Source organism: Calonectris borealis, chromosome 4 (genome assembly GCF_964195595.1).
Source record: "Calonectris borealis chromosome 4, bCalBor7.hap1.2, whole genome shotgun sequence".
NCBI lineage: Eukaryota > Metazoa > Chordata > Aves > Procellariiformes > Procellariidae > Calonectris > Calonectris borealis.
Window position 1 is genome coordinate 36,589,591 of NC_134315.1, and position 25,869 is coordinate 36,615,459.

Below are 25,869 nucleotides of genomic sequence, written 5' to 3' on the forward strand. Positions count from 1 at the left end.
TTCTTTCCAGAATTTTACACGGAAAGGATATTCTAACTTCTGAGGGTCTCTATCCTTAGGTAGTTACGGATTATGGGTATTAACAATGATTAACTAAATTCTTTGAATGAGGTGCAATCGGGTAATAGCATGTTACTACTCACGTAGGCTTTAGGCTTTAGTTCACAAACCTCTTGTTCACATTTATTTAGTTGATGTTTGGTTGGATGTTAGAGCTCCTACCTTATAGCTGTAGGTGCTCTAACATCTGATCAATAATGGAATTAAACCTCTAATAGTAAAGACGTGTCTTGTATTCATGAATAAACTGCGGGCAGGGAAACCTTTCTTGACTTCTCACTAACCCTTTTTATAGCTCCATATAAATGTGGAACAGAAGGGGTGACAGAATGGCTCCCTGCAGCACCCCACACTTCAGAACTTATCAGGAACAGAAGCAGAGATCACAACTAGCTATCAGGGTCTCTTTGAGAAAATAGAGCAGGTGTCAGTGAGATTCCCACAAGTCTTTTCAGTAACCTCTCTCAGTGCAAAGTATTGCTGAGCTGAAGTAATCTTTGTGTGTTATCAAGAAATGTAGGGAGTTATCAAGACATAACACAGCAATATATATTACGCATTTAGTGAAGCTGTAGCAATGGTAACTGCAGCTGTATTCAACCTGACAGACCCATTTTTGTGTATTAGCGCAGTCATTCATTTCCTACTGCGCTGCCTCTGCCAGATGAAGCCAACTATAGAAGAATGCCATGAAGGTTAATCTTGGATCTCTCTCTGCAAAAGTCAGGCATGCTACTGTGGTTAAACTTAGTGTTTTTTACCTCGGCATCTAAGATCAGGTGTGAGCTTAGTAGAAAACCTGCCTGATCTAGGTGACTGAACAGCAGTCTCTGATTTTGCAAACTCATGCGTTCCAGTAGCGCTTTGTGTCTGCACAATAATTACGGGCATTCCTTCCGTTGCAGCATTAAGAGCTATCTAAAAGCTGAGTGTCTTAGATCGTTCATTGGGCATCCTTTTTGGCAGTGAAGAGTGACTGATGCTTCCAGTGGACATTCGTCTCGCCTCTGTCAGGGGTCTATATTAAGAGCTACTTACAAACCCATTCACAAAGAACAACTTACAGGAGGCAATGAAGTAGGAACAGAAGTACAAAGCAAAAAAAGCCCTTTGCTCCCCCTGTCCCCCTCCGCCCTTTCTTGGAGAAAGCATCTTAAAGACTGCTTGAAACAATGCTCAGTAAATGCTTTCAGGCATATGGCTACTAAGTTCATTGCATTTGTTTGGATCCTACTGCCAGTATCATTAAATATCTGAATGCTACTTCAGCTCCTTAGAAGCAGAGAATTCCAAATAATTTTAGTATTAAATGCAAGGCCTACTGTTTGCATGAGTGTGATTTATATTGCCTTATTTACATGCATACTTTTCAGGTACGCAAAACTAATTTCTTCTTCAGCAAAATGAGGTTAATGTGGAAATGTTAGTGATTGTTGTATGCAATCCCTCGCTGAGTGTCAGCAATGCAGCCTAAGCTGTTCAGATAGAAAAACTTTTAGGAGGACAAAGCTGTAGTGCTAAAATTGAGTGTTGTCTGTTAAAACTTGAGTAAGAGTTAAGCACGCTTTATGTAAATATATCGAAGCCACCTGCTAGAAATCATTTTGGCTCTGCAGCGTTCCAAGAGTTCTGTACTTGCTGGGTCTGAAAATAAATATCATGTTGCATTTCATAGCTTGCGTGCGGTACCATCAGTGATTCAGTTCCAAGATAAAAAAAGGCTTGAAAATGGTGTCTCCTCTAGTGGCCTGAAAACACTGCAGGAATTTGAGGCTTTAAGAATATTCTGTAGCTGTTATAGAAATCCAAAATTTCAGTCGAAGACAATTTATCAAAAAATGAATAAAATAGAATTTGCCCTAATTTTTAAAAGATCTTTTAGAAATTCTCAGACGTAGTTTGCTGATAGCTGTACCATAAGAAGAATGTAATAAAACTTTTTTAACTGCCACATATCTGTTTCCATAGTTTTCAAGAAGTTTAACGTGCGTCTTTTTTGTCACAAAACTAACTGAATAATAGCAGCAGAGTTCAGATACTTTCTGAAAAACAGTAAATATTTCAAGCAGTGGAGAATCTGGTCTCATTATGAATACAAGAGAATACAGCAATGTACATGTTACCTCAGAAGTACAGTTAATTCAGGGTTCCTGTTGAGTTGAGCTGGAATTCTGTTTCAATATTTTACTTGTATTAATTAGTATTTTGAGTCTCCCATTATAAAAAGGGTGGTCCCTCATGCATACCTTCGAACTTACTCCAACATGGTCGGCCAGTTTATATTTTTAATTTATTTTTTGAAGCTGTATTACATGAAAAATTCTGATTTTCCCTTTGTTTTATTCTGAGCTTGATGTGGGAACAGTGCAGAGGGAGAATGACTTTTTTTAGCCCTCAGTATTTTGGCCTCCAGTGTGTCTGCCCACTCAGTAAAGTAAATTATTGTGGGCAGCATATATGTAACGATACAGCTGAGATTGCCAGTATGCAGAAGCCATTGGAAACCTTTTCTGCATTTATCTTTTTATCTCTAAAAGAGCCTGAATAGAAGAGATATTAGAGCTCTGATCCTAAAATAAACCTGTGACATAAGCTGGCAGGAGATGGAAAGTATTGTCTAGTTTGTCCTGTGACATACCATCAGTAGGTTAAAGTTACCTGTTAATGTAGGATGTCGTGCTTTTTCTGCAGTTGTAGTTTGGCTTTGTGGGGGTTTACTATTTGTTTGTTTGTAAGTACTGTGTAGAGTTGGGATATCTAAATAAAGAGATTCAACCTTTGCGTGCATTTTACATTATTTTGGTGCAAATTATTACCTTTAAAAAGCCCATTCATGTATAGTGACTTGATTCCCTACCTATTGACTCCATTGGGAGTTTTGAAATGGATTCCTGTGAATGCCAAGGCACATACCCTGATTCTGTGCATAGCAATACAGTGAGCAACAATTAAGAGTGTCAGTGTTTTCTGTAGAGACACATTAAATCACTGGATGAAAACAGCCACATCTCCTGCTTAAAACCATTGAAAAAGACCTGGTAACTTTTGCTGCTTAAAAAATATTCAGAGAGACCTACTCTTTATATCGTTCAATTTGCACAAAGAAGTGAATGAAGCTTATAAGCAGCCTTTAAAAATATTTCCTCATTCCTGTAGGGGAGTAGTTTATAGTTTCAACACCAAAAGTCAATCACTAGTTTTTTATCCCAGAGCAAATGTTTACGACAGAGATACTAAACACTTGAAAATAGAGTAGCTTATAATGGAAGCAACAGCTCATCTTTAACTTTGGAAGGACAAGCAGTACCAATTTAATTAAAGCTGTGTTAAAATAGGACTGTCATTTGTATCACAGTGATTCTCCACCCCTCTGAGAAGTCCTGCTGCCATTTTGTACCATACATTTTTGTCTTGTGCAAATTAATAGATCATTTTATTTTCCGCAGGACATCTGAAGACTTTTATAGCAAATCCTCCAGTGTCAAAATGAACACAGGTATGCTGCTTCTGTGAGATTTTTCTTTACTCTTATGTGTTGTTTAGTAAGCAGATAAGGTCCCAAATTTATTTAAATTTTCATGAACACGTTGTACTTTAGTTGGTGCTGAACTCAAATTAAGCAACATATTCAATAGTGTGTCAGCTTATGTGCATTTGTATTCCATATATAAAATTTACATACATGTTTTTCTATGTATGGATATATATGGATATGTGAAATATACATGCATGTTTAGCTTTCTGTGCTGAAGTTATAAGTGTCAGTTTTGTATGTGAATGTTTTAGGTAAAAATATGTAGTATGAGGACATAGCAGCTGTGGAAAAGGGGTGTTAAAGCATCACGTTTTCCTAAGAAAATGCACATGCTTTAAAAATGCTTTGTTTTCATTCTCTACTGTCATTAAATTAAGCAGCATATAACTCCTACCCTGTATTATTAGCTACGCTTGCATAATCAGATGAGGATAACTATTTTGTGCTTATAGGGATTTGTATTTTCTCTCGAGTTGCTGTGATAGATGTATCGACCAAATGAAGTACTCTATAGGAAGTTATCTTCATGACCTGTGACAACGTACTAATATTTGCTCCTGAATCATTGAAGTCAGTAGATAGTGCTGCTGGTTTTTCTGGAAGTGGGAATAGGCGTCTCGAAAGCAGTCTGGTGAAATCCTGGCCTCACTCGTGTTAGGTGTAAATTTTCAGTTGAAGTCAACTCTTTATACTCCATAGGTGAACTGTCTGGTTTGCAGATTGACTGTGGCACAAGGATAGTCATGTCCGTCCTTTACAAACCAGTTGGTTTTATAATTGACCATAGTGCTGCACCATGACAACTGACATGACAACTTGAAATAAGCAAAATGTGTTACGTGGGACCTGAGGACCTGAGCTACCTTTGAAGCCAGTTTGGGTGTTTCAGCAGCACACTCTAAGTCGAAGGGATTAACTTTTCCATGGTATAGGCTGCCATTATCTAGACCACTGTATTAATCAGGCTTTCTGGCTTCCCGTTGTCTCAGACAATGACTGGAACTCAGTAGGACCAGGTTCTTGGACAGATTTTTTAATACAAAGTTAAAATATATTGGCTTACTTGAAACCACTACCTTTGTAAATATAATAAGCAGGAGGAATGAAATTTCTCAGTTGAGTTTGTGGTTTTTTTCCCAAAGTTTTGGTTGTTCTTAATTATTTTACAGACGCTAACCAGGGTGGTATGTTTTTCATTTATGGAAATACTATTTGAAATTTGTCCTATCCTGTTGCATTTTTAGTGAAGACGTCTTTCCTAAACATGTCAGTCTATATAATTAAGGTAGTACTGAGATACTGCTTGCTTCATAGAACTGTAATTTCAGAAGTAACTCAGCTAATATCATACATTTGACTGTGATTACATTGTGCATTGCAATCATGGGAGTTAAAATCATATGATAGATGTCATTTTATAGCTTCTACTTTGAAAAATGTGGATAGTGTCAGAGCGGTAAATTGCCAGTTTGTGCTCCTGCAGCTCTGAAGTATGACTTTGTTCTATGTTGTACTAAGTTTTTTCACGTAAGCTAGAAATTCTCAAGAGAAATAGATGTAAGATTTAAGTAATCTATGTGACTGAGTGACTTCCATTGGAGATCGGGAGTCTTCTGATCACACAGGAGCCTTGAAAACCAATTTAAAAGACCTGAACACACTGAAATCCTTTTCAATTACCTAAGGATATCATAATTGTAAGCTGAACTTTAATCTACTCTTTCACTGTGTAGTGAAAACATTTTTCATCTTGTGTATGCTTGAAATTAATGTGCATGTTACCAGCTGCACTAAAAGGAGGTATTGACAAAAAATGTGGTATTTCCTATCAGTTCTATTAATGTAGGTTGTTTCCTGACTGTAAAAAAAAATAAAATCCAGTGAGTAGGATGTAAAAGTGAACATCTTGCACCTATCTGTTGATAAAGCATCACTTTACTAAGGAAGAGAGTGACTGAGATGGAAGCTGTTCTATATGGGGTTCTGGTCTAGTTGTTTCTTTTTTCTTTTTTTTTTTTTTTTTACACTATGTTGTCTTTGAACATAAAATGAATGCTGCAGGCTTTTTTTTTTTTAATAGTTCACTGCTTTATAACAGGAATTTGTGCATTGGAGGTTATCAGATACTATTGATTTGCCACTAGTTTGTTTTAAAAATAGGCATTTCATTAATTACTCCTACAGATAAATGAGCACTCTAATTTGATGCCAGTAACTGCTGAAATGGTAAAGCTAGCGTATATGCAGCTTTAAAAAGAAAAAGTAAATCTGCTGCTTAGAGTGGGCTCCTCTAATCCAGTGTTCCCTGTGGCTGCAGACTTGGCAGTCTGTCTCAGCGAACCCTGCGGAAGATATTTTTGTCTACAGAGAAAATGTTTTGAAGAGCTTTGGTTTTCAGTACTCTACCATATATGGGAGGGATTTTTTAGCATTTGATGTTAATTCTGTACCACATGTTAGGAAGGAATATTCAACAGCATAAGGCAATGAAACATGTTTGCAAAAGCAAAGAAGTAGACCTAAGATACAGGGGAGGTTTTCAGAAGGTACTTTGGCTCATAGTTCCTTTTGGTGTTCAAATGCTGTCATAATTTAAAAATAGTAGTCTAATGGAATGTGTGCCTTTTTAAACCCAGACTAGGCAATCATTCACAGAATAATATTTTAAACTATATATAGGGGGTTTCATCAACAAGTCTTCAAGTACTTTGCAGATTTGATGAGCATCATTAACTTGGTGAGACATTTTGAGAAACTAAGTCACAGAAAAACTGAGCTACCCATGAAGCTCGCATCAGATGAAAACAAGGATAAATGTGCTTATTGTTCATACTGTATATATGCATGCATAGCTGATGTTGGGGAAGAGGTAATTGCGTTGAGGAATAATGAATGGATACAAGTTAATATGCTAAAACAGATTCCTAGTGTCCATCCGTAAATATTTTGGCTGAGTTTCACACAGATAATTCTTAATAGATGCATCTAATTTTAAAATTATTAAACAAGTTAGCTGTTTGCAGTAAATGAAGCACATAAAGAACAGCCAAGAGTGGAAAAAGTATGCAGTTCTGGAAGACTGCAAATATTTTGTGTTTGTTAAAATTATTAATGAAAGTCATCACATGCACTAATCTCTTACATTTTGTCTGGGAGACAAGAATAGAAATTCTTGGGTCCCTGCAGAGTTCCTGAATAGATTGTGAAGGCACTTTTAGATCACTAAAGCAAATTAGGTGGGCTTAAGTGTTTCAGGCATTCTACAAAAAATTTACTTTTTTAATCATTATTTGTTGTAATTTAGCAGCATCAAAGAACCAAATAATAGTAAGTTCACCTGTGTAGTCAGCGTTAGGTTATGTGATAAAAGCTCGTCTGCACACCCACAAAGGAGGCTGGAGAAACAGTGTCAGGAGGAAAAGCTCAAATAATAGCCTGCCCTGCCAGGCTACTCCCAGGTCCGTCCCAGGAGCCATCAAAGGCCCATCTCCACAAGCCTAGAGGAGCACAAGGGCAGGCAGGAACCCAAATTAAGGACTCCCAAGGAATGAAGGGAGGCACAAGGGCCTCGCTTGTCCAGGCCCTCCCAGGACTGTCTCAGGAGAGCCTCAGCCCTGGGGTCCAGGCATGGAATGAATGCCAGGCTCAATGTCTGAGCCCAGTTGCTGGAAGAAGGATCCACCCTGTACCTGTGTGCATGTATATTCTCATTAGTGGACCTTTGTCCTCCTCAGCCAGAGGGGAGGGGGTTGAGGCCATTGTGCCGTCTGTGTTAGTGTGAGCGCTCTGAATGTCTGTGATCTGTGTGGCCAGCCATATATGTATGTGGTATATACGTGTGCTCTTGTGTATGGGTCTGCTGGGAACACATCTCCAGACTCACTACTGGTTGGACCTGGGGACATGGAGAGGTAGCAGCTTCGTCTGTCTTGGACTGTTGGATCCAGTGCTATACATTTGCCTCAGAAGGTCAGAATGCAAATAGGGAGTAAGAATTCCTGGTCTAAAGACTTCTAAACTTGAATTCACTGTGAAGACAAGGGGGAAAATAAAACCATTCACAAGTACGGTGGATAGAATAATGATCAGCAAACATTATGTTTGGGTGCCATTTTTCTTTTCTTTGAGCTTTAAGAGCTTATTAAAAATTTCCTGCTCCTGGCTGCTCTCTCTCACCTCTTCACAAGAGGTCTTTCATCTTTGCCAGCTTGTTTTATGCCACTGCTTTTACTGGCTCTGAAACAGTCTTTTCAAAAAAAACCACCCCATGTTCCACCCCAAGCCACCACCTTGCCTGTCTTTTCCAGTCAGTGGGTGGCTCTTTCTTTTTCTCTCTTTAAAGGTAAGTCTGCAACATTGATCCTAGCATTCAGGAGTTCATCCCTATATGGCCCTTGCTCTGCAAGATACTGTCAGAAACGTGTCTCACCAGATAATCCTTACCTCCCCTTTCTCCTTTGTTTTCTGCAGCACCTGCCAAGGATGCTTATTTTTCCTTTCCTGATTTGATGGGAGTATGTAGGGCTTGCAAAAGAATATCTAGGCACCAACCATGCTAAGTCCTGATTTGAGCTGGCCTTGCATTTTAGGCAGCTGTTTTGATTGTGAATTATTGCCCAACTTCATATTCTATTATTGCCTGCAGACCTTAACTGATTCAGGTCTCCTTTGCTTATGTTAAAACAATACTTAGGAAGACAGGACTCCCACTCCTGAAGAATTTGTCATGTTAAAGGCATAGAGAATTGTGCGTGTGTGTATACATACTTGCACACATTTCATTTTTTTATGTATGCATACATTTTGTATAGATTGTTTCACGTATCCTCGTTTGTTCTTGAATAACAGCTGTGCAGTATTAATTGCTTATAGTTCACAAGTCAAATGAGCAGATGATCATTAATTCAGCCTCCCGTACTGTTTTTGAATTCTCTATTCTCTAGACTTTGAGCATTTTTGGTGTTATTTTGACTTCAAGAATCTGGATGAATATAGTTAGGAATTGCTGGAAATTTGCTGGAAACTTGATGGAGCTATGAAAAAGGAATACAGGCTGGAATAAGTCTCTTGAAGTTCAACTGTGTAAGGCCGTGCAGATAAGGGAAGCAGTTTGAAAACCGTGTCTTTTGAGGCATGGTGCAGATTCTTCTGATCCTCATTCAGATATGATGCCCTTGACTTAGTGGGAGCCTGGCCTGAACAAAGATGGGAAGGTGGAGTCCATCATGCATAAATATGTGCTTGCCCACACACATTCGTATTTTATTAGAAATTTTGCACAACTCCATATGGTATATTTGTGCGGTTATGTCTTAATTGAGTGCTAATTGACTCTCATTATTTTGTACAGATACTGAGAATGTTACTGCAGGTACAGACTTGCGTATGGGCTTCTATGTATAGGGGTAAATGTTTTATGCATATATGTATATAGTCCATTACAACATCTATTTTAGCTATCTTGTATGAAGCCATGTCAAACACTTTGCTAGATAATGAGTCCACTAAGTATAAAACTGTGACTTGGTTCAGTTACATTAAAAATTAGTTTAAAGCAGAATTTCTTGAAGTTACAACGATGAAATATTTGTAGTCAGTTTTCTTGTTGTCTTCCTTTTCTCCCACTTCAGTTTCTCTATCCTGAAATTCAGGAAGGTAGCTTTTGAAAAAATGCAAATAAAGCATCACTTTGAGTAAAAGATGTGACCGTATAACAAAATTGTTCGCCTGTTAGCTTGTATTAATCAAATAAAGTACGCTGTCAAAGTCTGCGAATATTCAGATAAGAACAGAACCTCAATATCAGCACATCATCAAATCTCCTTGGAATTACTTCGGGTGTATGTTGGAGAGGATGGGGAATACAGGAATGGAAAATGTGATTTTAGTTACCATTGCCATTCTATACTTATGTAAGCAAACTAAAACAAATGTGCAGATTTGATAGCCATTGTCTTTGTTTCACATGTACACCACCAATAATTAATTGTGGGTAACGTATTGCTTTCGACTGTTGCTGACTGAAATCATTTGGCCTTTTGCCTTGAGACTTGGAATTGGCAATGAGTCTTTGGAACCGCTTACACCTGGGGCAGTGGCTCTGATGTTTGCCAACGTTAACAACTACTTAATGCATGACCTGTGGCCAGAGGGCTCTGCTATTTCGGGGGAATATTGGAATGAGCAAAGAAATACCAGGAGCTCACTTCTCTTGCAGAGGTGGGTTAAAGATGTGGCTCAAATTACTGCTATCATAGGAAATACTTTCTACTAATAGGTTGCAGGTCTTCTTTAAGCATAATTTTATAAAACTCCCTGTCATAGGACACAGATATAAAACTGTTAGGGCCTCTATTGTAGTTCTGGTTCTTGATTTCAGTGGGGCCCTGTATGAAATTTCAGTAATATCAAATATGAAAATTAAAATAATTATTATATTGAAGAGCAGAAAAATATCCCAGTTAAATAAAATCAGGAAGAATATTTATTAACTTGCTTTTACAACTATGACAGAGTTGCTAAAAAGCTAAGTTGTGGGAAAGCTACCTTCTAATAAAAACAAAGTATTTATAAAACAGAATGATGGCTCCAAGTGAGAGAGGAGCACAGAGTAGGGAAAGGAAGGAGTTATGCAAGATCCAGAAGAGAGGTTTTTTCCATTCCTGGTTGTTTGGAGTGATTTTAGATTTCTAGTCATTCCCTCGGGGTGTTATTGGGTTCCAGACATACTTTTTTTATCTTCCATTAGATAAAAGAGTGCAGAGGGAGAACAAGGGTGTTCCACCAAAACAACAAAAAATTATGCCATCCTTAGTAATTTTGTTTCTTGAGCTTAAAGGATCCAAAAGACTGAACAAAAGCACTTTGTCAGCTGATCAAACATAAGCTTAGTTTATGAATGGTGTCTTTCTAATGCATACAATGAGATTATTTTACAGTGCAGATTATTGATTAATATTACTCTGGAATGCTTAATCTGTCATCTTGATTACTTGTTTGTTTTTACTAATTAGCTATAATTAAGCTGACTTTCAGGTAACAGAATGTATATATTTTCCTAGTGGATTAAGTATTAAATATTGCTTTCTTTACTTATTTTCTGTGGGGTTTATTGTTGTTTAAAGCTTGTGAAATTTTATGTATTCTGCTAATCTGCGAAACAGTTTACACAGTTCCCTAACTGCATGCTTATTTTCATGTATGTTTGGCATATCTCACACTGTAATATGTTGCATGTGCTTGCTCCCTTTGTCTGGGGCTGCTGTCTGTATTGTTTTGTGCTTCCAGATAGCGGTGGGTGTGCTCGCAAACGTGCTGCAATGTCTGTCACATTAACAGCTGTGAAGAGAGTTCAGAGTTCTCCAAACCTATTGGCCTCAGGTATAACCGCTAACCAGTGAGATACTACTCCTGAATGGCTTTTCTATAGTGTTATGCATTCCTGCAATATTACTCTGCAAGGAGGAGAAGGGTAACCGTATTTTCTATTCCACTGACATGTCTGTTACTTACTTCTACAGTGCTCTTTAAAAAGTAGTCTTAATTTCTCTCTGCCTATGCTTAGTAGCCATTAATGAAAAAAAATTAGGAAGACTTAGGAAAAATCAGTTATTCATAAATTAATTTTGCCTTTGATACATATTTTGGGTCTCATGTCCCCTGTTTTTTTTCAAGATAACATAGCATGAAAAGTAGGTTTTGTTTATTACGAACTTTGTTTATTGCAACTTGCTTTAAAAACTCTTCTCAAAGGAAAAAGATCTGAATGCTGTTGTAAAATGATTGTCAGAAGCCAGATTAGCTTTTAAAAAATCATTTATCAAGCATGTTTTCGTAAAAATGTTTAAAACAATAAAAACATGCAGAATATTCAGTAGACAGGCAGATCTGCTTCTTAGCAATACTCATGTTTGGGTTTGCAAAATTAAATCTTAATGGGTATCAGCTGCCCAGATTCACTGGAGAATTAAGTAGTTATTGGTATAAATCAGTAAAGAATCTTGAGTGGTGTGGACTAATTTACACCAGTCTGAACATGCAGTGTTCACACCAAACAAGTGTAATACAGGAAGCTGAATAAAGAATGAGCCAGAAAATAATTGCAAGATCAAGTCTTGTGTAGATATTTTCAAATATAAGACTAATCCCCAGGAGTAAGAACTGTTAGAATTTATGAAGCAAATTAAAAATTTGGCTGCTACTCTTTGTAAGGATAGTGGAAGGGTTATTGGGATTACTGTGTGTATGGAAATTTAAGAAAACATTGGGTTCTTATTTCTTAGCAACCCCTCTAACAATTTTTTATCATTTAAGCATGCAATACAAGCCTTTTAAAGTCTTGCTTTGTTGCACTTAAAATTAGTGATAAGGACTGCTCTTAGTACTGTGATTATAGTATATTATAAATATTTTAAATTTGTTTAGAGATGTCGTAATTTTAGTTTCTTTAGGAGAAAAAACACTAATATATCTACAAGTAATCCAAAAAACCAGCAGAATTTCAAATCTGTTCTGTGCTGGCAGTATGTATGTATCAGTTTCTGTGTTTGCTTTGAAGTGATGAAGAAAGCATCACACATTCTGGTGTGAAGGGGGAGGAGAGAAAATCCGGACAGAATCTGTAGACATCTTTCTTGCTTGTGAATTAAACCTTTCCAGCTCATCTTAAAGGAATGATATTTCTTTTGATATCTAGGTTTTAGGTGGTAGTATATCACAGTATTTACTGGGAAAAAAACCCAGCATATGTTTGTTTATTATTGGCTGCCTAAAATAGTAGTGATTAAATAACAGTAACTCTCAGCACACTATAATCTTCTGTAGAACTTGTGCAATAAACATTGCATGGTTACCTGTGGTCTGATGTTCTGAGGTGTGCTCAGGTAATAGGAGGGAATTAGGTAACTGAACAAAAAGACTCCTACATGTTTTTCAGATTGTGTCATCATGTTTTTATTTGTAACACAAATTAATATTGGATGCTTCTTTTTCAGGGTCTGATTCTCAGTCTCCAGATTCAGGTAAATAAAACACTGTGTTATTTATGCATCAGTATAATACCATGTAAGTGGTGAGTTATGACAGTCTTCCATTTATTTGATTTCATTACTCCATACATCCACGTTCTTTAAGGAAAGCACCACTGAAATTGTAATAATAATTGCAAGTGGTTAAGACCTCAAATTCAGGTCTCATTTGAAAGCAGTATTTCCTATAACACAGTATATGTTGTCAGAAAATGAATTGTGTGGGAGAATACAGACTGCTAATTTGCCACCTTTATCGTCAGTGGCACTTGCTGTTTCATTTTTAGTCCCTTACTCAGGATTGCAAGTTCTACCCACCCCACTTAGCAGCCTGCTCACATAATGTGTTACTTTTGCCAGCCTCTTACGATATTTTGTCTTCAAATCTGTAACTTGTTGAGGCAGGATAGTATCTCCCTCTATGTTTGGACAATGCCTTGAGGACTTTTCAGGTCTGAGGATAGAAACAAAACATGGTTGGTTGATTGGAAAATTGAGATGTCATTCAGATTTGGAAATAAGATGCATTATTGGGACAACTAATCGGGTATTGTGGATGAAATTTAGTGAAACTGCCATGACCAACTAACTTTACATGAGCTGGGATGTTTTTCAAAATCCGACACAGCTGTGAAGTTCAAGAACCTAATCTGTGAAAGTACTTCAGCCTGCTTCGTACAGGGGCTGAAGCACCAACATCTCAAAAGGACTCCCAAGGTTAAAATCCGTAGTCTGTGTGAATGTTGTGGGGAGATATCAAACTGCCACCAGCAGTATTAATGCTTCAGTTTTCTAAATTTTTAAGATAAATATTTTGTAAAGTGGCAGCTTTGCCCTGTTCTTACAACTTCCATGGTGATAACAGCAGCAATGTCAGTTGTGTAGTAGCTAAACTTTTCCACAGTTTGTTTAATAGCGGGGTTGCTATGATGATAGCAATATAGAGATCTACAAATCACAAAAAAACCTGTTTGATTGTTTTTTCCTCACAAAAGCTTGGAGATCTTACAATGATGGAAGTAGAGAGACACTGAATGGAGATGCTAGCAGTTCATCTCTTGCAGCAAAAGGTTTTAGGAGCGTGCGGCCGAATCTACAGGATAAAAAATCACCAACTCAGGTAAAACTGAACACACCAAGTTTCATGCTTTGGCATTTGTGTGAGGGTTTGGGGGATAGCATATATAGATGGGATACCTCTATGGAACATTGTCCTGATGTCTTCCAGATAGTGCGAATCACCTGTTCATATGGGTCATTACAAACTGTTTTACTGCGTAGATAAAGTATACTCCACACAGGCTGCATGCCTCCAGGTTAATTACCAGAAATTGCTTTCAATGAACGAGACAGCCAGCTAAATAAAAGTAGGTCATACACAAATAAAAGCTTTCTAGGAGTGTTCCCAGACTTCAAAGAGTATTTATTAATATTTTACACTTGGAGAAATGCATCAGTCATCAAAATAATATCAAAGGATAAAGGTTTATTAATTATAAGGTAGACAATGTCTCTGCCTGTTTTGCAGAACAATATAATTAGGACACACTAAAAAAAAAAACACTTAACTTGGAAACATATTTATCTGTCCAAAAAAGATCAATGTACCAATGTCAATCCTGTCTCTGTTACTATTTTAATTTAAAGGTTTAAGAGGCTCTGTGTTTTATATATGTGTGTTACCTGTGAATAATAGCTTATTACCTATGATCATGGAGTACATTTTGAAAATTACTTACATATCTGAACAATTTCACAGTAATCATTCTTATTCAGGGTAATAATTGGTTTTTTGAAAGAAAATGGACTATTGTGGGTTCCCTTCTGATCCCAGTTTACTCTGTGCAAATGGAACATCTGGCTTTCTAAACACAAGCTGTACAGCCCTGCAAAGCAAAAGGTGGTGGGAACCTGACCAATTCAATTGTCCATTGAATTGAGCAATGTTGGGATGAAGCCCCTTAAGTTGCTAGTTCCTTTATTTAAAGATAAAAGTCAAACTGAGTTATATCTCCTGCTAACCATTTACTTTCTTTCTGTTTCTTCTTCAATGTTATTTTGCTGTGTGTGGATGCTTTTGGCAAATAAGGCACCTCTGCCACCCCCTAGAAAAGAAAGTTTCCGGAAAGCAAGAGTAACTAATCACAAGAATGAAATTAATCTCCAGGCAGTAACAACCGGTCCAGCTAAACACCTTCCCACAGATACTGCCTATTACACTAACGAGAAGTCTGCCCAGGAGACAATGTCTTCTCAAATATCTAACACAAGTGTGTCCTATGCGCAAAAAATCATTAAACCATTGACCTCAATCTCCAGTGCAGGCAAAAGCACAGCAGCTGGTATTAGTACTACTCTCCATCAAGGCCAAAGGCAGCAGTCTCAAAAACGTAGGGTATCTACCCTGAAATTAACCCGGACACGTGACTCAGTGAGTAGCATTCATTGTAATACACAGCAACAGCTCAAGCCTGTTGAAGTGCCAGTATTTCCACAAAGGCCTGTCTCACCTGCCTGTAACCCCGTGCCCGAGATACACACAGCATCTCTTTCCATTCAGATAGCTCCCATCCCTGACAATAAAGCAGAGCCTGAAATCCAAGAACATCCACCTAATATTTCTCCAGACACTTCAAAGATGTCTTCAAAGGATTTGGGACAAAAGTCTACAGTTCTTCCTTCTTCACAGGCTGCAGAATGCCATGTGGTATATTTAATTTTTCCATCTTTTATTTTAGATCATTCATGAATCACTTAATAACCTTCTGTTTAGTTATACTTACATTATCGAAGTTAGACCTTGTGTTTTCTGGGTAAAACTACCTGTCACATGGATAAAAACAGAACTGAACAAACCCTGAAGTTTTTGGAGGGATATTGCAACCAAAAACAAACAAACAAAAAACAAACAAACAAAAAAAAACCCACAAAAAACCAAAACAAACAGCTGAGCTGGAAGGTAAACTTCTTTCTTCTTCTGTGAGCACTTTATGGAGTGCAAATGCACAATAGGAAATTAGTGCATTGTAGGTGATGCATCTGCTTAAGTGGCTCTTCCTAGAGGGGGTTGCTTTAAAGCATTATGCTGCCATAGGTGCTGGAAGGATCAATTATGGATAGAAAAGGGTTGGGTTGGGGGGGTTCTACAAATGCAGTTCTGCCAGTTTGCTAGGGCCACCAAAAATATATTTTCTCAGTCGGTGCTTTCTGCAAGGCTAGTCACTGCAGTCTCCTATGTGTCCTGTGCAATAGCGGTTTTTAAAGAAAATGGGTTGATAAAATCCTTTGTCAACCACTTCTACATGAAGCATCACAAGGCACTGAATTTTTAAGTCCTTCTGTTTCCCCTATACCCTATGCCTACTGAGATGAAAATTCTTTGTTAACTATACTGACCTCGTCTAGGAGAAATGGGAGTATCAAGCAGGATATATAGGACCAGAGGAGTCTGAGCAGGGTTTATCACCATTCAGAAAGTTACTGAGTCAAATAAAATAAGTCTGGGAGCAATAAAGCAGCAGCGAATACATACTAGGCAAAAGGAGAGCTCTGAATAAACTTTGTCATTTCCACTCTGCTTTACCTAGTTATGTTAAGATTTTTCTATTTAAAAAGTTAATTATTCTAGTTTATATACCAATATACCAGCTTACCTGAGTTTGAAAGCCCTTCGGTTGGAGGTAGGGGTTGCTATGGGTCTATCTGCCTCAAAGCTTTGTCTGAGCAAGGATCCCATCATGGCGTATCTGTATTCGTCTAGTTCTGCTGAAATCAAGGGGGCCACTCTGAAGTAAATACGGCATGGTCTTGCAAACTTAAAGTCCGTGGACAGTCTTATTGTCAATAGTAGTAACACATCTGCTCTCTTAGACTGTGGTTCTTTCAGAGGATTACATTCAGCCAGGTCTTTACTCTGGAAGCCACAAGTATCTGAATTAGCTACAGGATAGTTTTACAAGTTGTAATATGTCAATTGCCCCCTTCTGCTCCCAAGTAAAAATTTTGATCAGAACAAAGCTCTGTGAAATTATATGGCAACAATTTGCAATGCTCCTTTTGAATTCACTCCATTAACAAATGGGAGCACAGAAGAATTAATCAGATTTGTCCTTCTCAAGATTAGAGACAAAACTATCCTCTTAAACCCTTCTGTTAGGCTACATAAAATTTAGAACATTTTGAGAAAAACAAGTTGGTTTACCCTTGAGAAGAACCAGTTTGCTACTTAGAGATTTTTGTCAAGTAGAACGAGTCAGTTCAAGGAGGAGTCACAGTAAAGAAGTCATATCAGAAACAATAATGAAAGCTGAGCAAGAGCTTTTTCTGGTAGATAAGGGTAGGTATGAAGATTATAGGAGGCAGGCTTGCAAGCCTTTTAAATACAGGCATCAAGGGATACGGTCAGACAGTAGAACAGGTGTAGGTGTGGCTTATTGGTCTATGTTTTCTTTTCACTTAAAAGTAGTTGTTCAGCCTGTTAGCAATATGATGCATTATATATGCTCAGATAAATCAAAGTGTCTCTCAAACAGAAAGTAGTTTTATGGCTAACAAGAATTAGGGGAAATACCTTTTTTATGATCCAGAATAATACTCAAACTCTAATCAGAATGACTAAAAATAATTTATCTCTGCTACTTTTTTTTTTTTTAAATTTTAAAAGTCAAAACACATTTTGCAATTTCTTTTTATTTTAGAATCTGTTCTAGTTTCACTATGAGCTGACAAAAGTCAGAAAAGTAGCTGTGACTTGTTTGGCAATTCTACACTTATTTTTCTGCCTTCTCCTTGGTTTCAGTGTGTGGGAAGAATGATCAGAAATTTGGCAACTGGGTTTCTTTGAATAAAATGATAAAAATTTCAGTTGATCACAGGGATCATTAAGGAATGTAGCCAGCTTTTCAAACTGCATCCATTTATTGATCTCTTGCCTGCAAAATTCAGCTGACATCCTCCCTGATGTTCAATTTTGAAATAAATTCTAAACATTAGTATGAAGAGGTGTATCTGGCATCACAATCGAGTCATGGAGCCAATGGGTTTTGCTAGAGCTGTATTAAAATACGTACCTAAAACTAGAGTACAAATCAGCATGTGAGGTGGTATAAAATTCTGCATCAGGTGAGGTCCCAAAGCCAAGATGCCATGGGCTACAGTTAGAAATGAAGGCTACAGCTGTATGTCTAAAAAGATTTCTTTTTTGCCTCAGATGTCTGGTTGAAATCTCGGAACTGTTCTAACTAAGGCCAAAAATTACAATCCCCGTTAGCTCTGTATCTCGTGGTGTTTTCAAAGTTCACAATTTCTCTCACATAGACAAATTAACTGTCAGTATACTATGCTTGATAGTACTTTCATTTTTAAAAATGTTTTAGATTTGCAAGCTCTAGAGGACTTTGTACACCAGTTAAAATACTTTTGTATATGCAGATCATCGGTTGTTATGTTAAGCTATATCCTCTAGGCATGCTCTCAGACTGTAGATTAGGCCCACCAGCAATGTTCAGAGCCGCCACAAAAACTCTCAAAACCCAAATGCATTTAGAAAGGAGTTGTAAAAACAAACAACTCTCCCTCTGCATCTGGGTTTATGTATGTGGAGGAGAATGAGGTAAGATTGGCTAATCATCACTTCTTAAGAGGTGGTGAATGAGAAGTACTGTGCATGCGTGGGTATCTATGTGTGTAGGGAACATGTACAACTATATTATGTCACAAAGCATGGAAAAATACAGCGAAGAGTGCGCTTCTATGGTCCGAGTTCATGCACAACAATTTTGCAGTATTTTTTGATGTATCTTGTTATGTTTGTGCTGCTATTTGCACTTCATTTCAGAGCTTATCTGCTGAAACGTTAGGAGCAAGCAGAAGTGTGGTATGACTCACTGAGTAACATTTTGTAAACACTCCTACTCAGAGAAAGGTTAAACCCCTTAAAAGTATATATGAAAAGAGAAGCATTCAAGTTACTCAATATTAGTTTTTTTACATTATTACAATCTTGAGAGATGCTGCTGCTCTGTACCATACTGCAGATAAGGGAGAAATAACCTAATCTGTTTCAACAGAGAAATTAGTATTTGTTAGTATGAGACCGATGGAGGTAAATTCTGTTGTCCAAATTTCTTATAAGAAAAAGATCGAAACTGATGAAGAATTCTGAGCTGCATCTTCTGAAATAAACACCTGGTATTTTTATGTTCATTGCATTCCTCGGTTCATAAGTGTCCTCTTGTTCTACATACTGCTCTCTAAAACTGAGGATGCAAAACATTTGTCCTGTTTGTTTGATTTCCACAGATGAGTGAACACTTGGTTTAGTCCAGGTGTCCTGGAGGAATAAAAACTACTATACTAGATATTTATGAGACACTTTCTTTTGCCAGCCTTATAGCTGTAGACAAGTGAATCAAGGAAAATAAGCCTGGAATTCAAAAAATTGTTTCTGAATTGGTTTATCTAATACATTACTGTTTGTTAGATATTGACAATACATTAAGTGATGTAAAGGGAGAGAAGACAGGTTTCAATGTTTTGGGGACAGATGGCAAGCAAAGAAAATCAAGCACATAATTTTCATTTTAAGTTCTGTATCGTGAGTGTGATTTTGCAAAAGGGCTTGAACTCCATCTCCTTATACTGAGTTTAAAATAAGAGGACTGGGTAGTAAAAATGGGCATAGGAATATAACTTGCAGCATCAGTTTGGAGATTTTGACATCAGCTTTTAACAATTAAAAATAGAGGTATTTTTACCCATTTGTGCAAGAGTATGGGGATAATTTGATTGTTGACTACTAAAATCCGCTATGTATTAACGAAATGAGTTTATTCACTTATCTCTGAGTCTCCTTACCTGTGTCTTGACTGTTGAAGCAAGGCCAGCACTCTGGTGTCATTAGTAATCTCACACCACTCCTCACAGATTTGCATTAAAATGATAGACGACTGGTTTTGAAACCCATACTAGGGTCACATGTGTACTTCATGTGAATTGGGTTGCAACTGCATTCTTCAGACCTGACATTTTCCTGTTTGACGAAAGGTGAAAATTTCTAAGGACCAGCAGAAAGCTGCGCTTGAGACCCTCAGTTCACTTCAAGACCCTGATGATATTTATCTCTCTCAAGCGTTGCTCTACAACTCAAGATAATTATGTAGTCTAACTAGTTTTTCATCATTCTAATTGATTAAGTACTTGTTTGGCATTTAATCTGCCTGATTTCTGCTAGCATTTCTTGTGCTATAACAGTAACAATCATAATCTGAAGCACACTGAATGGAACTGGTATTAAAAGTTTTCTGGAATGCATTCAGCCTTGTCCTTCTCATATTTTTCACAATGATGAAAAATATGGATTAGTAGTAGCCAAACATATCTGTTTAGAGTTTACCAACACTCCCATGTTTTTTAAATGGTGTAATCAGTTTTCGAAAATAATGCTGTTTTAAATCACCATTTCAGCCACTCTGTCCCAGAGTGATGGTTGTACCTATGACAGAATTCTAGAACCGAGCAGAATATTCAAGTTTTACTCCACAAAGCTGAGAAACTTCCTTGTGGGAATCACTACCTAGAATTGCTGCATTCCTTCTACCCATGTTGTAAGAGTGGTAATTTTATGTTCTTTTTAAGAATTTGGCTTAATGAAATCAGCTATTATTTGCCAAACACAATTAATTTGATTCTTTAAGAACTCAATTTCACTAGCACTCTGGATGCACCCTGAATATCTGTTCTTGTGTTGTCCATCCCTTCTTTTCTCAAGCATGCAGGCAATCTTCTAATTTCGAAGCCAGAAGGCTTACTAGGTTTCTCAAGTCTCCAAGTTTTCCTGTTATTTTAACACTTTAGAGATCAATTTACTCAGTCATCAATTTGGCTCAGTCATATGTAACTTTTCTTATGGGGATGCTGAGAGGATATCTGGTCTCAAGAACTTCAGAGCTTCGTATTGGCTCTGCCTCATAATTGCATTATGATCTCCTGGTTCATGTCTGTTGCTGGAGATCTTGAATTATGACATGGATGATGAAATTCATAATGAATGATGGTTCTGTATTCCCTTTATGTATCTGTGAGGTGAAATTACTGTTTCTTGTATGTGTACGTATATGCACACATCTTAAACCCCTGATATACTATGCTGTATAACCAGCTGTTTCACATCTGCATATGATTGCTTTTAATGAAATTATTTTAATAGTATTCCATTGTTCTTTTGAAGTTTCCATTGGCAAATTAGTTATCTCTAAAAGTCATATCTTCTTTTACAGTCATACACTCAATTATTGATTTTCTGATTAAGAAGTAATCTGTTCAGATTTACTCTATGGAAAAAATTATTTTTTTTCATTTGTAGATTTGAAACATTGTTGTGAATAAGATTTAGATTTTAAGCTGTTTGACTAAGTTTCTTCACTGTTTTAACTGCAGATTTTAACAGGAGCTTCTGGCTATTTTTTTGTACTCCAGAGGTCCAGTAATGCCAAACAGTTCTTTTGAACCATTTGGAACAAGTGATGGATATCTGTTCACATGCTTAAGATTCTTTTCTGAAATGCTTATTCATAGGGATGGTCCCATTGACCTCAGTAAGGTTATTTGTGTAAATTCTAGTTGATCTCAGCAAGAATTATGGAATTGGAGCCCCAGTGACCTCTCATAAGTAGCACAATCTGGGTTGTGTTCCAAGTCTTCCATAAGGGCTTTAGAAGATATTTTCAGATTTTGGATTAAAATGCCAAAATGGCATTTTAATCTGATGGCTTGAAACATTTTTTGAATGATTGAAGACATTTGCCTATTCTAAGCATAGGAAATAACCATAATATTATTGGCAACAATGTGATATCTATGACTAAATGTTGCTTTTTAAAGTAGTAATTACTGCATATGGTATCTTACTGTCCTCTATTTTACATAAATTTAAAATCCCAAATACTTTCCCTGCAGCTATTGCAGTTCCTCAGCCCTATCAAAAGTGAAACCATTAGTGCTGAAGTAGGCATTTTGACGTACTTCAAGAATTGGTTGAAGGCTTGTGGCTAATAGGCAGTATAGAAGGATTTGTGCAGCTGTTTAACAAAGATTGGATGCCAACATGCTTTTCATGTATCTTTAATTCAAAAAGAAGTTGCAGAAAAAGCCAGTTTTAGGCTTTAAACCCAGTGTCCTGTGTCTGATTTGAAATAACAGAACATAAAGCTCTCATACATTGTGTGGCAGTTTTCAGAAGCACTCTCATGAGGACATTCTGTTATACTTTTAAGAAATTATGCCGAAGCCAAACAACTAGCGTGTTTTGTTTCAGTACAAAGTCATCTCTGTCCTGTTCTTGTGCTCCCAGTCTTTGTTGGTCCTCAGATTTATACCAGTTACCCTAACAATCCTTGAGTCCTCTAATGTTAAAAAGACTCCTATGCATACACCTTATGCAGTAGGCTGACAGGGTGCTTCCAGGGTGCTTGGAAATTCTAAGATCATCCAACCAGTTTTATTAGAGAGGCAGTGGAGAAGATGTACTCAGTCACAAGAGGCAAAAAAGTCCACAACCTATTGCTTGCAGATCATATAAACATTCAGTATTAGTGTTTCCATTTAGCTTGCAGTCCTGCCCATCTGTGTATTACAGTTAATTTCAAAATTATACCTGTCCTTTGACAAAAAAGAGGGCAACATTTATAGGGATCAAACTTGCAGATCCTTTTTTTCTTTTACAAACAAAGTGTACATGATGTTCTCTAGCCTCATATTTATGTAAAGCATAAAATAGTCTGAACCTTCTTGATGCACAACTGAGATCATTAATGTATGCAGTACATTATGAATATTCATCCCCAGCACACTATGGTTTCTGGCATTGCTTCCACTAGTATTTGATGCATTCATTTCTTTCATGTTTTCCTACTTTAATATAGAGCGTGGTTGATTTATTTCCTAATCCATGTGAATGTGAACTTCCTCGGGCTGCTGAAAAACTTACGCTTTTGTAATTCTCCTACACACAGCAACAGGCAAAGGGAAAAGGTTTTTATTCATTTGGTAATTTGTTTCTTTTCTTATTTTTTTTCCTCAAATCTCAGCTTGGAAACCAGAAAGTAACTGCCCCTGTGATGGAGGTAAATGCTTCACAGACACACAGACAAACAGCAACAGAAGCTTCTCCACTGCCTCTTCCTCCTCCTGTGGTACCAGTTAACAGAGCCTCTTTCTCACCAGGCAGTGGCACCCATCTAGTACCACGTTCTTTGCCAACGCTTGATGATTTTTTGCCTTCACGCTTTTATAAAACCCCAGCCCTTTCACAATTTTCATATAAATGCCCATACTTAGCTTCTGAAAGTATTATCCACAGGAACGAAACAGCCTCTGTAAGCACAGATTCTGCCATGAGTGAGTGCTCCTCCTGCACAGTGAGTGAGTCCTCCACAGCCATCCTAGATGAGCTGCAGACTTGTAGCTATGATACTACTGACTGCTCTGAAACACCTTCCCCAACCTTGAGCCAGATGTCTGCTGTGTCAGATGGCACCACCTTAACCAACACTGCTGCCACTTCTCATGTAATTATGCTTCCTTTTTTCCTCCTCCATTTTGTTCAAACAGGTTGTCAAAGGGGAAAAGAATTCAAAATTGTCTGCTAATCCCGTTACACAGACAAGTGTTCCATTAGTAGTTTTCTGTGTTCGCAGTCTGGCAGTATGTTTTGCAACAGTTGTTTAAAAAAATCATTGGCATAGCAGATTTGGTAATAGGAGAATGATGCTAAGTTGTTGCACAGTTGTATGGTCAGCTAAGGTGTATCAAACACTGCTTAAAATAAATGAAAATAAATTCAATAAATATCTGTTCCAAATGCATTAAAAGCAAGCAGTCTGTAGAGTTTGAAGAGATGTGTTTAAAATATTGTTAGCAACGTACAGGTTTGTGGAGTTTGTAGCATCTGGGCTACCACCATTTTTGGTTTATACTGAGGTACAGATTTCAATAATATAATTTGTAAATTCATAGTAAATGTTGGCAATATTTAACACAGTTTTTTCCCCAGCCGTGACCACTGACTGCACAAAACTGTTTTTCTCTCCTCTAACTAACCTTTTCCTCTCCTAAGCACAGTTTCTTACAGGAGTGAACTTCATAAATAATCTTGTAGTACCCAAGTGTCCTGTTACTTTTCTCTTGGTTAAGTCAAGAAAAAAAACAGCATGCAATTAGGCATTTTATATGTACATTCACTTTTCTGTACCTTAGTACACTCATATATGAGTAGAAAGAAGGTATGGAATTTGGGTTAAATCCAGATCACTTCTGATTTCTTTTGAGATTATCTGCACGATTAAAAAGAGTCAGAAACAAAGCCTTCATTTAAATTGAGCAATTCGTTGCTGAATTACAAAACAGAGATGTTCTGAGACCAAAGTTTCACTGGGTCACAACAGTGTTCAAACTTTGTACAAATGCTTCAGCATGCTATCATTTTCAAGTATGAAAAGAACGAACAGTGTACGTATTTCTAAAGTTTCATGTATATTTTGTAAAAAGTATTTTGAGCCCAAACTTGCACATAGTCACCTGGAAAGTCAACGATCTGTTGTCAGTGCTCAGGAGGCTGTTAAAAAAATACTCATAACAGGCACGTAAAAGCTGTCATTCCTAACTCTTGTAACACAGCTCTGAAACCTTTTTTTTTAATAAAGAATCAGTACTGTGAATCTGCATACATCCCAATAGTTGTAACCAAAGATACCATAATCAATATAGACTGGTATGTGTAAATAAAGCACAATCACTACATGACTATTTACTAGCTATGGGAAGCATGGAACATTTGTATTTTCTTCTAACCTGCTTCTAAAATAATCAGCTAACTGTATTTGTTTTCTTTGAGCACCATTTTTGTAAGCTAAAGTCAACATTCCTTCCTTCTTTCCTTTTTTGGGTAGTCTCCCTGTAGAGGCATATGTTATGGTCAGGTCTGACCACCGCTTTCTCTCTTAGACATGGCAGGGATGAGCATAACAGTTGTTCACCATTAATGGACAAAGAGAAAGGATGAGTTTCCCACCAAAGGGCAAAAATCCCCAAACAGTCCTAAGAGCCCCACAGAAATTAAACTGCTGGTAAGACCCACCTCTGCAGTGTAGAAAAGTCTGCGTCTCCCATCCTCTGTAGAGGAGGGCCAGATGACTATAAATGTATCCATGAAATGAGAAAATGATGGGGAAGCTGGTGGCACACACACGTGTGCTGCTAGTGGCTCTGCTCCTGTAATGATCTTCATTCTCAAAGGAGACCCCTGTTGGTTTTGAGAATGAAAACCGCCGAGAAGACAATAAAAGTAAGATTGTGCCATCCAGCACTGTGCCTGCATAATGTGGAACCTCATTTTCAAAGACATTATGTCCACATTGGGGACGTTTGTTTATTCTTGAGGTTCTTAATGAGAGCTTAGGCAAAAAGGTTTTACAGCGGATCTTCTGAGAAGAAGAAACAGCATCAGGAAGAGCTGAATAAGCAAAATTGTAAAATATTTCAGGCAAAAGGCAGAGCTAAACATAAAACTGTGGTTAATTGGCCATACTTTTAGTCAGATTACAGCCCCTTTGAAAACCTGAAGTATGAGAATTGTAATTCTTATTTGGGCTTATGCTTAGAATTGGAGTTAAAATCGGGGAACAGCTGGTTTTGGAAACTATTTTTTCTGATTCTATTCCAATTATGAACATTTCCCTTATAAAGTAATTTTCATGGGTTCTTTTTGTTTATGTAGTTTAAAATTGTGGAGTCTAATGGAAACTTGGAAAGGGAAGTACACATTAGATTTTGCCTTTTCCCAAGTTCCGGGACTGTCTCGAGCTTCAAGAATTGATCCTGAATATTTCAGCCTAGTTCAATGTCTTGAGGCCAGGGGTGTGCCGTGCAGCATTGTTGCACAAAACTGCTCAGACATCCGTAATAGGACCTCTTTCCCTTTGCTGCCTGCCTCAGCAGAGAGGAAGTTAGAAAGCAGCTCCAATCCCAAATTGATTGCTCTGCTCTGATTCAGAAGTCCAGAGACCTGCTCTTTCTGATGCTCAGGCAAGTTAAAGGAAGTTTAAACCTGGTACCTAGGAGGAATCTTTACAAGAGTTTGATTACCTAGCAGCAGTAGCAGGTGGCTCTGCTAGCAGTGGAGCACAAGTAGAGTATACTGGAGAAAAAATAAATGGAGGAGCCTAGGGAAATGAACAGAATGGGAGAGATGAG

At 37.5% G+C, this 25,869-nt stretch overlaps 1 protein-coding gene across 3 annotated transcripts in view; it reads left to right on the forward strand.

Annotated features, from left to right (window-relative positions):
- Positions 1-3,512: 3,512 nt before the first annotated feature.
- SORBS2 (sorbin and SH3 domain containing 2) overlaps positions 3,513-25,869 on the forward strand; it is an 85,213-nt gene continuing 62,856 nt past the window's right edge. For 2 of the 3 annotated variants that reach the window (XM_075149218.1, XM_075149219.1), the window contains exons 1-4: positions 3,513-3,556; positions 10,883-10,975; positions 12,589-12,615; positions 13,617-13,741. In XM_075149218.1, the coding sequence (XP_075005319.1) occupies positions 3,547-3,556; positions 10,883-10,975; positions 12,589-12,615; positions 13,617-13,741 (255 nt within the window). In that variant the 5' untranslated portion in view covers positions 3,513-3,546. Of the gene's footprint in view, positions 3,557-10,882; positions 10,976-12,588; positions 12,616-13,616; positions 13,742-14,710; positions 15,329-22,706; positions 23,187-25,869 lie in introns of all 3 variants that reach the window. The other variant, XM_075149217.1, reaches the window with a different exon arrangement.